Source organism: Panicum virgatum, chromosome 4N, assembly GCF_016808335.1.
Source record: "Panicum virgatum strain AP13 chromosome 4N, P.virgatum_v5, whole genome shotgun sequence".
In the NCBI taxonomy this organism is placed as follows: domain Eukaryota; kingdom Viridiplantae; phylum Streptophyta; class Magnoliopsida; order Poales; family Poaceae; genus Panicum; species Panicum virgatum.
This window is the reverse complement of record NC_053148.1, coordinates 45374852-45387506: the sequence shown is the minus strand read 5'-3', so window position 1 is coordinate 45387506 and position 12655 is coordinate 45374852. Positions and strand designations below refer to the sequence as shown.

Sequence of the window (12655 nt, the reverse complement as noted above, 5' to 3'; positions counted from 1 at the left end):
TTTGTAACTATTTTCTTTTTAACGGAAAACATGCTAAGTCACGGTCACGAAAAAAAAGTTTTGTCCTTTGAGGTTTGTGCCGTCTACTTGGCGAAGGAAAATTTGGATTGTACCGCAGCAGTTTGCACTGAGCTCCGTGGTCCAACCAACACGGCAACACATGCTGCTTTGAGGAAGATCGCCTACCAAGGTCAACCGGCGCCACCCCACCCGTGCGTCGACCCCGTCCGTCCAGCGTTCCACGGCAGCACCCAGCGCACCGGCGGGAACGTGCTGCGTGCGGCGGCCGAGGCGCCGTCGCGGCGTCGGCCTGGCACGGGAACCCAGACCAACTCACCCCCGTCCCCGGGGCGCCGACCACCGGGCCCACCCGGCAGCGTCCCGGCGCTAGCCGACGCTCCCCCCGGCGAGCCAGCCCGTCGGCGTCAGGGCCCTCTTGTGGCCAGCGGCGAGCGCGGGCGAACCGCCCCGAAGCGTGACGAAACATCCACATCGCGCACGCAACGCGAGCGCCTGGCGGCGGCCCATTTCCTCCCCGGCGCACCGGCACCCACCCACCTCGTCTCGCGAGCCTCACACATCCAACTCAACTCGCACCCGAGAGAAGAAAGAGAGGGGGAAAAACGAGTCCAGGCAGCAAAACCCTAGCCCGCTCCCCGACGCGCCACCGCCGGCTGATGGTTTCGATGAGCACGACGCCGAAGCCGCTCGACTCCGCCGCCGCCAACGCCGCCGCCGCCGTCGCGGGCGGGGGCGGGGATGATGGGGGCGGGGGCGGGAAGCAGCTGCCGCAGCAGCAGCGGATGCGGGGGGCCGCGGTGATGGCGCCGCCGCCGATGGCGGTGCCGGCCCCAGCCCCGGCGCCCGCGGCGGGGGAGGAGGTGCGGAAGGTCAGGAAGCCCTACACCATCACCAAGTCGCGGGAGAGCTGGACGGAGCCGGAGCACGACAAGTTCCTCGAGGCCCTGCAGCTGTGAGTGCCCCCTTGTCTCTGATTGAGTGAGAAATTGGTGGCGGTCTCGTTAGGATTAGCGGCAATTCCTTGCTTGTTGGTTCTTATCCTTGTCTCCCCCTCGGCGTGAGGACATTGCGGGGTTTGGATTCGTCGTGTCGGGGCTACTCCTGCGAAATGTTAATTGTGGGTGGTTTAGTAGGCGTTTTTAAGTAGACGCGATTCATTTTTCACATATGTTTTGCCCGTGGGATCTAATTAAAGGACGAGGGTTCTGTTGAACCTATTAGATATTGCAGTTGTGGTTTGGGCACATTTGAGCCCGTGTTTCCATTTCCCTGGAGTCTCTGAATATTTTTTTTGTCCTGTCATTTTTTCTGTACCTTTTGGGGTTCGTTTAGGTGTGGTGGTGGTGGTGATTGTGGTGGTGTGTTTAGTTGGGTAGGTGTGATTGTTTTTATGTTTTCAAACTGATTGAGATGATGCTGTTCCACTGCGTTCAGGTATAGCAATGGGATGGTAGGATGTGATCCGATTCCTGTTTCTGTCGGAATTTTGTGACTTAGTCTGGATAGTTGTTTAGTCTGTTTAACTAATGTTTAACTAATGGTGTGTGAAGCTTACTTATTATTCATCTGTGTGGCACTGGAGTTAAGTTCATTTGTTTGCTTGACAGCTGCTGAGAATACCACTTCTATATACTTAGTATTAAATTCTTAATCTTTTTTCTGTCGTACTTAGTTGCTGTCTTGTGGTAATTAAAGACAAGCATTGTATGCCTGGGCAATTGTTTCTGTTAGTTATATTTGTGAGAATGTTCAGTATGTTATGGCCTTTTAGTCCTAGTAATCTTACTGCTGAACTACCAAGGTAGGAGGGAGAATTTTTGGATCCTTAGTCAAGGTTAGGAGGGAGAATGCATTTTTGTTTCCGAGATTGTAAAATTCTTGAGTTAGGTTTTCCATTTTCTTTGTCCTCTAGTTAGGCCAGGCAAGATTAGTCAAAGAAATCAAACACAACGAATATATTTGGATACTATAGCTTTTCCCTATGATTGTTTATAGCTTGTGTATTGTAATCTAAGACATGCTACTTGAATTAATTATATTTGGGAATGCTTTCTGTGAGAACTACAATGATCTGACCTATATTTATCAAATTTAATTCGTTCTTTTCTTTGCTATATAGTTTCGATCGTGATTGGAAAAAGATTGAAGCATATGTTGGCTCAAAGACTGTTATACAGGTACCGTCCATATCCACCTTAATAAGTCCTTTACAGTTACAGAGTTCTAGAAATGTGTGTTGACCTTAGTCATTCAATAATTAGCTAATAAGCAACGTTTGCATTATAATGTGCTCAGTCTTTAAAAATGCTCTTTTCACAGATAAAGAAGTGCTCATTCTGCATAAAAATGTTCTTTTCACAGATTAGGAGCCATGCACAGAAGTACTTCTTGAAGGTTCAGAAGAATGGTGCAGGCGAGCATCTGCCTCCACCCCGGCCAAAACGAAAGGCAGCTCATCCATATCCACAGAAGGCATCTAAAAATGGTTTGTGTTGTTCAAGGACCCAGCTCATTGGCATGACCTTTCTAGTTGACAAGTGATGACCATAATTTATTTATCTCCTGCAGTTTCTCAAGCTGTTTTGTCTCAACAACTCCCTCAGAGGGAGCAAGGCTCACTCATGTCTATGGATACATCTTCTGCTGTTAGAGATGCAAATGCAAATTCAGCAATGCCTTCCTGGGACAATACTCCTGTTCAACCTTTCAGTGCAAGTCATGTGCATGGTCAGTTGTTTGTTGCAACCAGCATGAAAAGATTAATAACTTGCGGGGCAAATTATAACTTCTCACATATTTGTGGTCCAGGTGCCATTGCAACAAATAACTGCTCTAGTAGCATAGAGAGCCCATCCGGAACGTGGCCAACTTCTGAAGCAGTTGAGCAAGAAAATGTGGTCCCACCACTCCGTGGTGAGCACTCCCTTCTGCAGTATACACTCTGTGAATCTACCTTGGCTATGGTTTTGTTAATGACCTAGTGCATGTCGTGCTAGATAGCATACTGGATCATTTGGGTTTATATTCTGATCCTTTATGGTCATCAAGTTTATTCTTTTGGGTGAGGCTATGATGTTAGAGAGAAAAAACATGTTTTTTTAAAGATGAAATCCTGGGGATCTGAGTTTCCATTGTTTGTATTTTGTATACTAAAGCAGCTGAGAGCATATCCCTCACAAGCATATGTTTGTCTTGTGTCATCTCATGAGCAACTCAAGAAACATTTCCAATTTAATAACCTCATTCTTCTCAGAGGGCTAGGTAGCTTGACCTTTTGGTGTCATACATGCCAAACATAAAAATTCATCCTATTTGTTGTTTAGGATTTCTACTGGTAAAACCTTTTTAGCTTTTGACCATCAATGTATTAAGAAAAGTTGATACTCTGCAAAAATGCAAGATAGATGTTGCTAGATTCATCATGACGTAATAATTAAGTATCTTTATTTGAAATGCAATATTTTAAAATTGCTAGTCAAAGTGTCTCCTTATATCCATGTAGATATCGGTAAATATAATAATGTTTTGAATCAGGAGGATTGATCTCTTGATATCTTCTAGAGGGGACGTGTATTTGGTTCCAAGAAGTACTACGAAATCTGATTTTTTTATGTCTTAATTATACATTGCGTCTTTAAAGTAGATATGTTAGTGTGAATAAAATATATTTTTTCACTGTGAATATATCCTTACTTATGCTGCTCCCCTGTAACACATGCAGCCATGCCAGATTTCGCCCGAGTATACAGCTTCCTGGGAAGCATATTTGATCCAGATACCAGTGGGCATTTGCAGAGGTTAAAAGCGATGGATCCAATTGATGTTGAAACGGTATGTCTTTTATAAACTCTACTTGATGGACCATTTCTTCACTACCCTCAGAAATAATGTCACATAGTTTTATGTTTCAATGAAATTCCACTTAAGTTTTGTTATCCTGAAAACTATAGCAAACTCCAAGCCTTTTAATTTCAGAGGTTAGAAACATCATTTATTGCTAACATTTTTCATCTCCAGTTGTTTTTACAAGAAATTCAGATATGACCCCTCTGGTAAAATATACTTGGCTTTTGGACACGTGCAGCCTCCAATAGGCACCATTGACTACTATTTTTGTACTAGAAAGTATTTTCAGGACAAATCTACACATGCGATGTTTCATGTTTTTTAAACTAGATATTTTTGAAATCATTGATAGTAAAAAAATAAAATCTAAAGTTTGACCATATCTTGTCCAAAACATTAAGTATTTGTGACCCTAGGGAATATGGTTCTTAATTTTGAATTACTCTACATGCATTCTTCTTTTTCTTCCATTCATATTTGAGAATTCATGAAGCATTGATTGTCCTTAGGGTTATTAATATTTGCCAATGCCAATGTGTTTTGTGATTTTAACAATGAACTCTGGTTTTCAATTGATATATGCAGGTACTACTGCTTATGAGAAATCTATCAACAAACCTTACTAGTCCTGACTTTGAAGAACATGTAAGTTATTTTGTTTGTCTCTTCCTCTGATCTACCCACATTTCTCTCAAAACTTTTGTAGCTTCTGGTCGTGTAAGCATATTATGAACCACATCCCAATTTTGTATTATTATTAATACTAATAGGTTCACCATAATTCTTGCCATTACAATTACACTGATGAATGCAGTGTTTCAAAAATCAGTTTCATAGCTTGCCTTGCCAATACAACATCGTGCTATCTGCCCAGCGTGTAGGACTTGTTAAAACTTTGCTGGTGATAATATCGATCGTGTTCCAGCAATTTTTATCACTATTATACCCTGGAACTCCTTGAAATTCCAGCATTTGCTTCATAACAATTATATCTGACACTAGATGGGCTTTTCAGATAGTGACATCATAATAAAATATGATAACCTGTATCTTTTCAAGCACAAATATGTTGGTGACTAGTTTCACTATTATTTCCTTGAGCTGAGGCTTCAGCTTAAAATAGTATCTCTTACCTGGCATGAGCTGAAAGCTTTACAGTGATGAGTTATTCATTCAGTGGGGTTGTGATCATACTACCATCTATGGAACTTTTTTTTCTGTAGTAAATTCAAAACATTTTTGTTGCGGTTCCTGTATATATCTTTGAATGCATGGCTATGTGGATAAGGGGCATGTCCTCTGGTTTATGACTTTCTACGTTAGTATTTAATTAGTTCTGCTCTTTTCTCAAATCCTGATTGATTCTCCTATTGCAGCTGAAGTTGCTATCATCATGTAGTTATGGTAGTGAGGGCTACATTAAATCTGAAGGCATGGAAAATCTTGGATCTCCTCAGAGTTGCCATCTCCCATTCATGTAAACCGTCACCCTCCCTGTTCATGTGTGCTTATACCTGATGTGCTGCCATCTTGACTAGGCTAATTTACAATTGCCAGGGTAACAAGTGAATGAGAGAACACTGCCCATTGGTGGTCGAAGCTTCAGTTGTTTCCACGAGGCGTTCTTGTGTGCTCTCTGTGCTGGAGTTGTGGACGGCTGATCTAGCAGTTTATGAATGCTAGAGACAGGTTATGGCAGTGACATCTGTATATCTTCGAATAATATGGTCTAACCCTAGGCTAGTTTTGCTCTTCATGTTCATGTAGATAGCCAGTTTTGTGCGCTCATGCAATTTTTTTCCTGGGTGGGGCCTAGATCGGTATGTTTTTTGTTATACACACCTGTGTGTGCATGTATGTAAATGTGTGATCATGTAATGTTTGAGGTACTCCTGGGAGTCGTTGATCAAGACAAGACATAACATACCGAATAATCATGGTCGGTGATTACCCTCGTTGACTCTATAATGAAAAGTTTTCAACTGTGGACCTGTGTAAAACTGTCCTAAGTCTTGGGAAAGCTTGTGGATGGCGATATTGATATCTTTTTATTTCTCCAGAAATGGTACTAATTGGTTTATATTTGATGAGAAATGATTGTTAGAGAAACTCTTCTCGCAAGTCTTGAGAAAGCGCATCAGTTGCAACATTGATATCTTTATATTTGTTGAGAAATGGTACTAGTTGGTTAATTACGTACGTGGCCTTCTTTTCTAGTTGCTTCTTGGTTGTTAAGTTATAAACAGTCGCACGTTGCTGGCATCCAATTTTCACCAGATCGAGGGGGACTCTGAATCTGCGCTCATTTTGGCTTACGCTTTGAGCCAAATATCAAAGAGGAACATAGATGATAGATGTTTGATATTTATTACTAGGTTATACTACGAGGAAAGACACGTGACGAAATACGAGCTTCTTGATACAGCCTGGATGGAGGAGAAAGCACCCCGAACAGCCTCAATTTTTACCCAAAAACATCTTAGTGTTAAGTGGACAACATAAGTTGACACGTACTCAATTTAGGGGGTGTTTGGATGTGCTAAAAAACTTGTGCTCAAAGTTTAGCTCTAGATGTGCTAATAGGGCTAAACATGCTAATGAGAGCTAATCAAGGGCTAATGGATTCATCTGACTAATTAGCCATCATCTATGTAATAGATCAATAGTCCATATTTAGTGCTAATATTTGGCATGTAAATAAGTGGGCTAAAGTTTAATCCATTGGATCCAAACACCCTCCTACTTTATCATAAAAAGTTCAGAAACGTCTGAATTCTTCGTGTCTTGTAGGGACAAAAATCAACAAAAATCATATTTAGACTTTAGTATTACTTCCAAAGAAGTTATGATCGGGATTCAGGTCACGGGGGCGGAGCTACGTTTTACCCGGCGCCAAGCTCACGTGAGTTCTCCATTAGGTCGTCGTACTAGCGCTGGTTGCCTTGCCGCGGCGACTCCGATAGAACGGGCTGAATTCAATGGGGCCTCTGCAGTTGTGTTCGACTGCTGGGCCTTCCTTCAGTAGCTCTTCAGGCAGTTAAGTCAAGTTTCAGCCCACTCAAGTTGACACTCCTTCATTCAGCTCTTCTTCCTTTTCTCCCGACACTGCTCCTTCATCCTCCTCCCCAGTCCTGGGCCCTCTTGGTTTGAAGTACTAGTTAAGTAGCATAAAATTTTTTGACTAATAAATAGGGATACTAAATAAAAACAATTTATAAAACTAACTCCATAACCCTACGCTACTTCGCGAGACGAAACTGATCTTTGACCGCACAATTAGAGGATGGTTACTGTAGCATCACTGTAGCCAACCATCAATTAATTACTGTCATTAGATTCGTCGTGAAAAATTACACTCATCTGTGAAATTTTTTTTACAAATAAACTCTGTTTATATTCATGTGAGATTTTTTTCTCGCGAATTATGTGCGCTAACAGTGCTACACAACCCAAACAGTACCTGGACGCCAGCGGCTGGATCTAGTTGCTGAGCTCGAAGATCGAGGTGGGTTTCTCGCTGCGGGGGGAGGTAGGGCGTCGCCCTATTGCTGGCTCCGGCACGGCCGCGCGGTCCCGGTGTGCGTAGGAAATGGTGGTGGTGGACGCGTCGGAGTTCGGGGCGGAGGGGTTCGACCCGAAGCAGTGGATCAACGCGGCGCTGGACGCGCGGCACCCGTCGGAGCCGCTCGACCGCTTCCTCGCCGACGCCGAGGAGCGCCTGCGCGCCGCGGCCGACGACGCCGCGGCCGCGCTCGAGCGTGACAGCGGCGACGCCCTCCGCCGCGTCCCGCTCGCGTGCCGCGACGCGCTCCGCCTCCGCGACGACGCCGTCGCCCTGCGCGCGCACCTCGCCTCCGTTCTCCAATCCCTCAACCTGGTACGCGCTTCCGTCCCTCCGGCTCGCTCCTTACTGGACCTGGATCTCATTGGCATTCCCGTGCGAGTATAACGCGAAATCGAGACGGATGACCTGGAGATTTGGAATAGCTTACCGGCTTAGTTGCTTTGCAATAGTTCAACTGGATCTGGATCTCACATTCCTTGCAGTCATGCCATTTTTTTTTAATCTAGTCTTGTCACGTATATGACCTGCATACAATTATAACATACAAGTAGAAGTAGTGCCAAGTTCACAACTGAGGCATTAGTTTGATGATCATTTTGGTTTCATGGTTTGTTGTCTCATTTTGCTACTAGTTTCTAGTTAAAAATTGGTCTCAAAATGTGCTAGGGTTTTTGAAACCAAGCTATATTCTGACACAGTTCCATTAGCAGACATGTGTGATAAGATTAGTCTGGGTGTAGCCATTTTATGTACTTGCGACATTAAGTTTATACAAAAGTTAACATTCAAAGCAATTCAGACATTTAGTTCCATAAAACTTTCTATATTTTTCTCTAAAAAGTAGACAATAAGCCCTGGAGTTCCCATAATGTGACATACTTTGGATGATAAAGTCCTGTAGAACGTGATGCAAAATCCTAAAAATATTTCTCTTTTTTTTTTAAAATAACCTAAAAATATTTCTCACCCTTCAGTTGTGTGAGCACAGTAGACCAAACTAATCTCTCGGGTGGTTCCAGCCTCTCCTTCTGCCCCAGCTCGCTCCATCTTGTTACACTGTATTCAGTTCCAGCTACAATTTGCCTAGGTGGCAGCTAACAAAGTATTAATTGTTATATTTCCAACCAGGCTGAGGGCTCATCTGCTGAGTCAATAGCTGCACTAGCGCAAATTGATACTGTGAAACAACGCATGGAAGCAGCATATACAACATTGCAGGTAATGTCTATGTAGAGTTATAGAATGTGATACCTTACTGGAGTAATGTTTTACTAACATGTTCAATTCATGTTTATTATTTATAATTGACTGTTTGATGGAATGGCAGGATGCAGCTGGGTTAGCTCAGTTGAGCCAGAGTGTTGAGGATGTGTTTTCTAGTGGCAATCTTCCAAAGGCTGCAGAAACCCTGGCAACGATGAGACATTGCTTGTCAGCAGTTGGAGAGGTGTTTTACCCTCTGTAAAAAATCAAACTGCATACATAACCTGTTCCTTTTTCTTATAAAGAAGTTTCTTTCAGGTTGCAGAGTTCGCAAATGTGAGAAAACAGCTTGAAGTATTGGAAGAAAGGTTAGATGAAATGGTGCAGCCTCGTTTAGTGGATGCACTTTCTAATCGCAAGGTATCTTCCCCCACAAAACAGTAGTTTATATTTGTTACATGAAGCATCCCTATTTTACTTGAAAAGTGTGTTTTTTTCAAAAGGTTGATGCTGTGCAAGATCTTCGTGGTATACTGATACGTATCGAAAGGTTCAAGTCACTGGAGGCGCAGTACACTAAAATCCATGTTAAACCTCTAAAGAAACTTTGGGAAGATTTTGACCTAAAGCAAAGAGCCAGCAGATTAGACATGGAGAAGCTTGGTGGTGAAAGCATTAATGGTCTCTCATTCTCAAGCTGGCTGCCTAATTTCTATGATGAGACACTGCTTTACCTTGAACAAGAATGGAAGTGGTATGCTCATTGTGATCCTCTCCCCTCTGCTCTGAGTTAACATTCTTGTTCTAAATTGGTTAAGCAGAAGTCAGTTTTGGAAGCAAGTCTTTAAGTAATATATTTGGCATAAGCCCCATCAGAACTGCAATGTAACCTGTGGATGCTACACTAATGCTCACAGGTGCTTGACTGCTTTCCCTGAAGAATACAAATCACTAGTACCAAAAGTACTTGTTGAGACCATGAGTGAGTTGAATTCAAGCTTTGTTTCTCGTGTCAACATAGCAACTGGGGATGTTGTCCCTGAAACTAGATCTGTTTCCAAAGGTAATGCATAAACTGCTCACTAATTTCATAGTTCTATACCATGATGGTATCACTATATTTTTCTGCTTTGACAAGATTTTAGTTTTTTCTTGCATAATCATGCTTGGTTTTTTTCTCACAATGAATTACATTTTTCTTCTTTGTACTCAGGTATACTGGACGTTCTATCAGGTGACTTACCAAAAAGCACCAAGTTGCAGAATAAGCATCTTCAAGCACTAATTGAACTGCACAATATGACTGGCACTTTTGCTAGGAACATTCAGCACTTATTTTCAGAATCAGATCTTGCAGTTGTGCTGAATACTCTGAAAGCTATTTATTCCCCATATGAAACCTTTAAAGCGAGGTAAACACTTAAACAGATTTGGCCAATGCAAACAACAACAGCATCATGTTGCATCTTGTTACCAGCTGCATTTATGACATTTCTTTGACACAACTGATGTTATGTATTAGTGCTAAGCCTTTAGTGCTGCATGCTATTTTTCGGGTGTCATGTAGGTATGGGCAGATGGAGCGTGCTATTCTTTCTGCTGAGATGGCAAGTATTGACATCCGTGGGGCCGTCCCTCGTGGTGTTGGTGCACAGGGTATAGAGCTGAGTGAAGCTGTCCGCAGAATGGAGGAATCCATCCCGCAAATGATAGTACTTCTTGAAGCAGCTGTAGAGAGATGCATTAGTCTTACTGGTGGTTCAGAGGCAGATGAACTGGTAATTGCTCTTGATGACATCATGCTTCAATACATATCTAATCTACAAGAAACATTGAAATCCCTGAGGATAGTCTGTGGGCTGGAGAGTGACACCTTGAAGAAAGATTCAGGTTTAGAGAAAAGGGAAGCACACCGATTGGTAGATGTTTCTGAAGAGGAAGAATGGTCTATTGTCCAAGGTGCTTTGCAGATTCTTACAGTGGCTGATTGCCTGACTAGCAGAACCTCAGTATTTGAAGCTTCTTTAAGAGCCACACTTGCCAGGATTGGAACAAACTTTTCTCTTTCTGGCTTTGGTTCAAGCCTGGATAAATCACCCGTAGCAATTGCTGATGAGAATGCAGACTTGCCTCTTGGAGGGCGGGCTGCACTTGATATTGCAGCTATTCGCCTAAGTGATCTGCCAGAAAAGTCTAAGAAGCTCTTAACTGTGCTAGAGCAGGTAAGTGTTATTGTTCTGAATTTCCGCATTTATTGTTATAACACAGGAGTCGTCACTTGTGTTTCTTGACTGTAGTTGACTAGCTGAATATTGATTGAACTTGCATAGTGATGCATGATCTGCAATCATCACCTGGTAGAACTTGATAGATGAATCTTACTCAAGTTTTGATAACACCAAATCCTGAGCTATCTTATCTTTGGTGTACCGTGTAAGGTCCAGATTGCATCGTTTCTTATTTCCTGAGTCACCTTGACAGATTAGTTGTATTAGATGAAAATTATGCATTCTAGACAAATGACAGATTCGGTTGCTTTTCTATATAAGGAGTACACTTTAGGCTTCATCTAGAATATCTGCTTTCATTTTAACTTGAGTTCTAATCATTTTAACTTGCCTTTTCTGCCGGTATTACTAGTTATTTAACCCTGTCATATGTTAGAACCTACTCGTGCCCTGCAGATTTTCCCAACCAAGTTCATTTGCCCTGATGTTCTACTACTAACGATTTATTTATTTTTCTACAGTCAAAAGATACAAGGTTCCATGCTCTTCCTCTCACATCACAGAGAGTTGCGGCCTTCTCAGACACCGTAAATGAACTCGTCTATGATGTGCTCATATCTAAAGTTCGGCAACGTCTCAGTGACGTTGCTCGCCTCCCAATCTGGTCATCGGTGGAGGAGCAGGGTGGTCTTCCTCTTCCAAGCTTCAGTGCCTACCCACAAGCTTATGTGACCAGTGTTGGAGAGTATCTCCTCACTTTACCACAGCAGTTGGAGCCACTTGCAGAAGGTATCTCAGGCAACGAGGCTGGCAATGACGAAGCCCAGTTCTTTGCCACTGAGTGGATTTTTAAGGTAATATATGGGAAATATTTCTACTTATGTGCCTTTGAAACGCAAAAACCTACTATCCTTCAGTGCATATTTGGACATTATATAGGAAGAGTAAATTATCTTTGAATATACTGATCACAATGGAATAGAAGTTTACTTCATATCTTCCCCACATTTTATCGTAATTCATAACACAGTTCCTGTATTGATGTTTGAACGATCCAGTTTTGATTCTCATATGTGCTTACATGTATCAGGTTGCCGAGGGTGCCACTGCTTTGTTCATGGAGCAGCTGCGTGGAATCCACTACATCACCGATCGAGGCGCGCAGCAGCTCGCTGCGGACATTGAGTACCTGAACAACGTCCTCTCTGCGCTCTCGATGCCGATCCCTCCGTTCCTGTCCACCTTCCACTCCTGCGTCTCGACCCCGAGGGACCAGGTCCGTGGTCTCATAAAATCAGACGGCGGAAGCCAGCTCGACCTCCCTACTACCCATTTGGCGTGCAAGATCCGGCGGATCTCACTAGATTAGTGAAGCGAAATTGTCGTAGCCTCCCCCATTCCGCAAGTTTTATCTCACTTCTATCCTTTTGTTTTTGACCTTCTGTTGTGACATTGAGTTTTGACTTGTATACGATGTAACTGTACTGCTTGCATATAGTGGGAATAATCATATATAGAAGACTTCATTGCAAAGTTGAAAGAAAGAAAGAAAGAGGAGCTGCGTGTACGTAGGAAGAGGACACACAACTCAAATGCACATCTCATGAGATTAGCACGTAGGAAGATGCTGCATGCAGCATGCTTGTCATAAGAAATGCTTGTCTCTTAGCCTCTTGTCCTCAGGCAGAGTTACGTTTTCCTTTAAATTTTTATATAAGCTTCTGCGGCCATCTGAAAGTTCATATTGGGGGGAAAAAACTAAGTTTAGGTTCTTTATAATGACGATGACGAT

At 42.8% G+C, this 12655-nt stretch overlaps 2 protein-coding genes across 2 annotated transcripts; both read left to right on the top strand.

Annotated features, from left to right (window-relative positions):
* The first annotated feature begins 252 nt into the window (after nt 1-252).
* On the top strand, nt 253-5869 carry LOC120671601 (protein REVEILLE 6-like). The gene is made up of 9 exons (XM_039951981.1): nt 253-973; nt 2141-2198; nt 2383-2506; nt 2590-2748; nt 2830-2934; nt 3743-3852; nt 4453-4512; nt 5244-5344; nt 5425-5869. The coding sequence occupies exons 1-9, from the start codon at nt 678-680 to the stop codon at nt 5438-5440; spliced, it is 1029 nt and encodes a 342-aa protein (XP_039807915.1). The 5' UTR covers nt 253-677; the 3' UTR covers nt 5441-5869.
* A 1452-nt stretch (nt 5870-7321) lies between these two features.
* Nucleotides 7322-12403, top strand: LOC120671600 (conserved oligomeric Golgi complex subunit 7-like). Its single transcript, XM_039951980.1, has 10 exons — nt 7322-7744; nt 8561-8650; nt 8760-8879; nt 8954-9055; nt 9139-9389; nt 9553-9698; nt 9849-10047; nt 10203-10857; nt 11385-11717; nt 11954-12403. The coding sequence occupies exons 1-10, from the start codon at nt 7457-7459 to the stop codon at nt 12230-12232; spliced, it is 2463 nt and encodes an 820-aa protein (XP_039807914.1). The 5' UTR covers nt 7322-7456; the 3' UTR covers nt 12233-12403.
* The last annotated feature ends 252 nt before the right edge of the window (nt 12404-12655 follow it).

Bases quoted from the DNA above. Each gene is read 5' to 3' on its own strand.
- LOC120671600 (XM_039951980.1), top strand. From the start codon at position 7,457: ATGGTGGTGGTGGACGCGTCGGAGTTCGGGGCGGAGGGGTTCGACCCG. The intron at 8,651-8,759 runs GTAATGTCTATG...ATGGAATGGCAG, and splicing joins CAGCATATACAACATTGCAG to GATGCAGCTGGGTTAGCTCA. The intron at 9,390-9,552 runs GTATGCTCATTG...TAATGCTCACAG, and splicing joins CTTGAACAAGAATGGAAGTG to GTGCTTGACTGCTTTCCCTG.
- LOC120671601 (XM_039951981.1), top strand. From the start codon at position 678: ATGGTTTCGATGAGCACGACGCCGAAGCCGCTCGACTCCGCCGCCGCC. The intron at 2,199-2,382 runs GTACCGTCCATA...TTCTTTTCACAG, and splicing joins GCTCAAAGACTGTTATACAG to ATTAGGAGCCATGCACAGAA. The intron at 2,749-2,829 runs GTCAGTTGTTTG...TTTGTGGTCCAG, and splicing joins CAGTGCAAGTCATGTGCATG to GTGCCATTGCAACAAATAAC.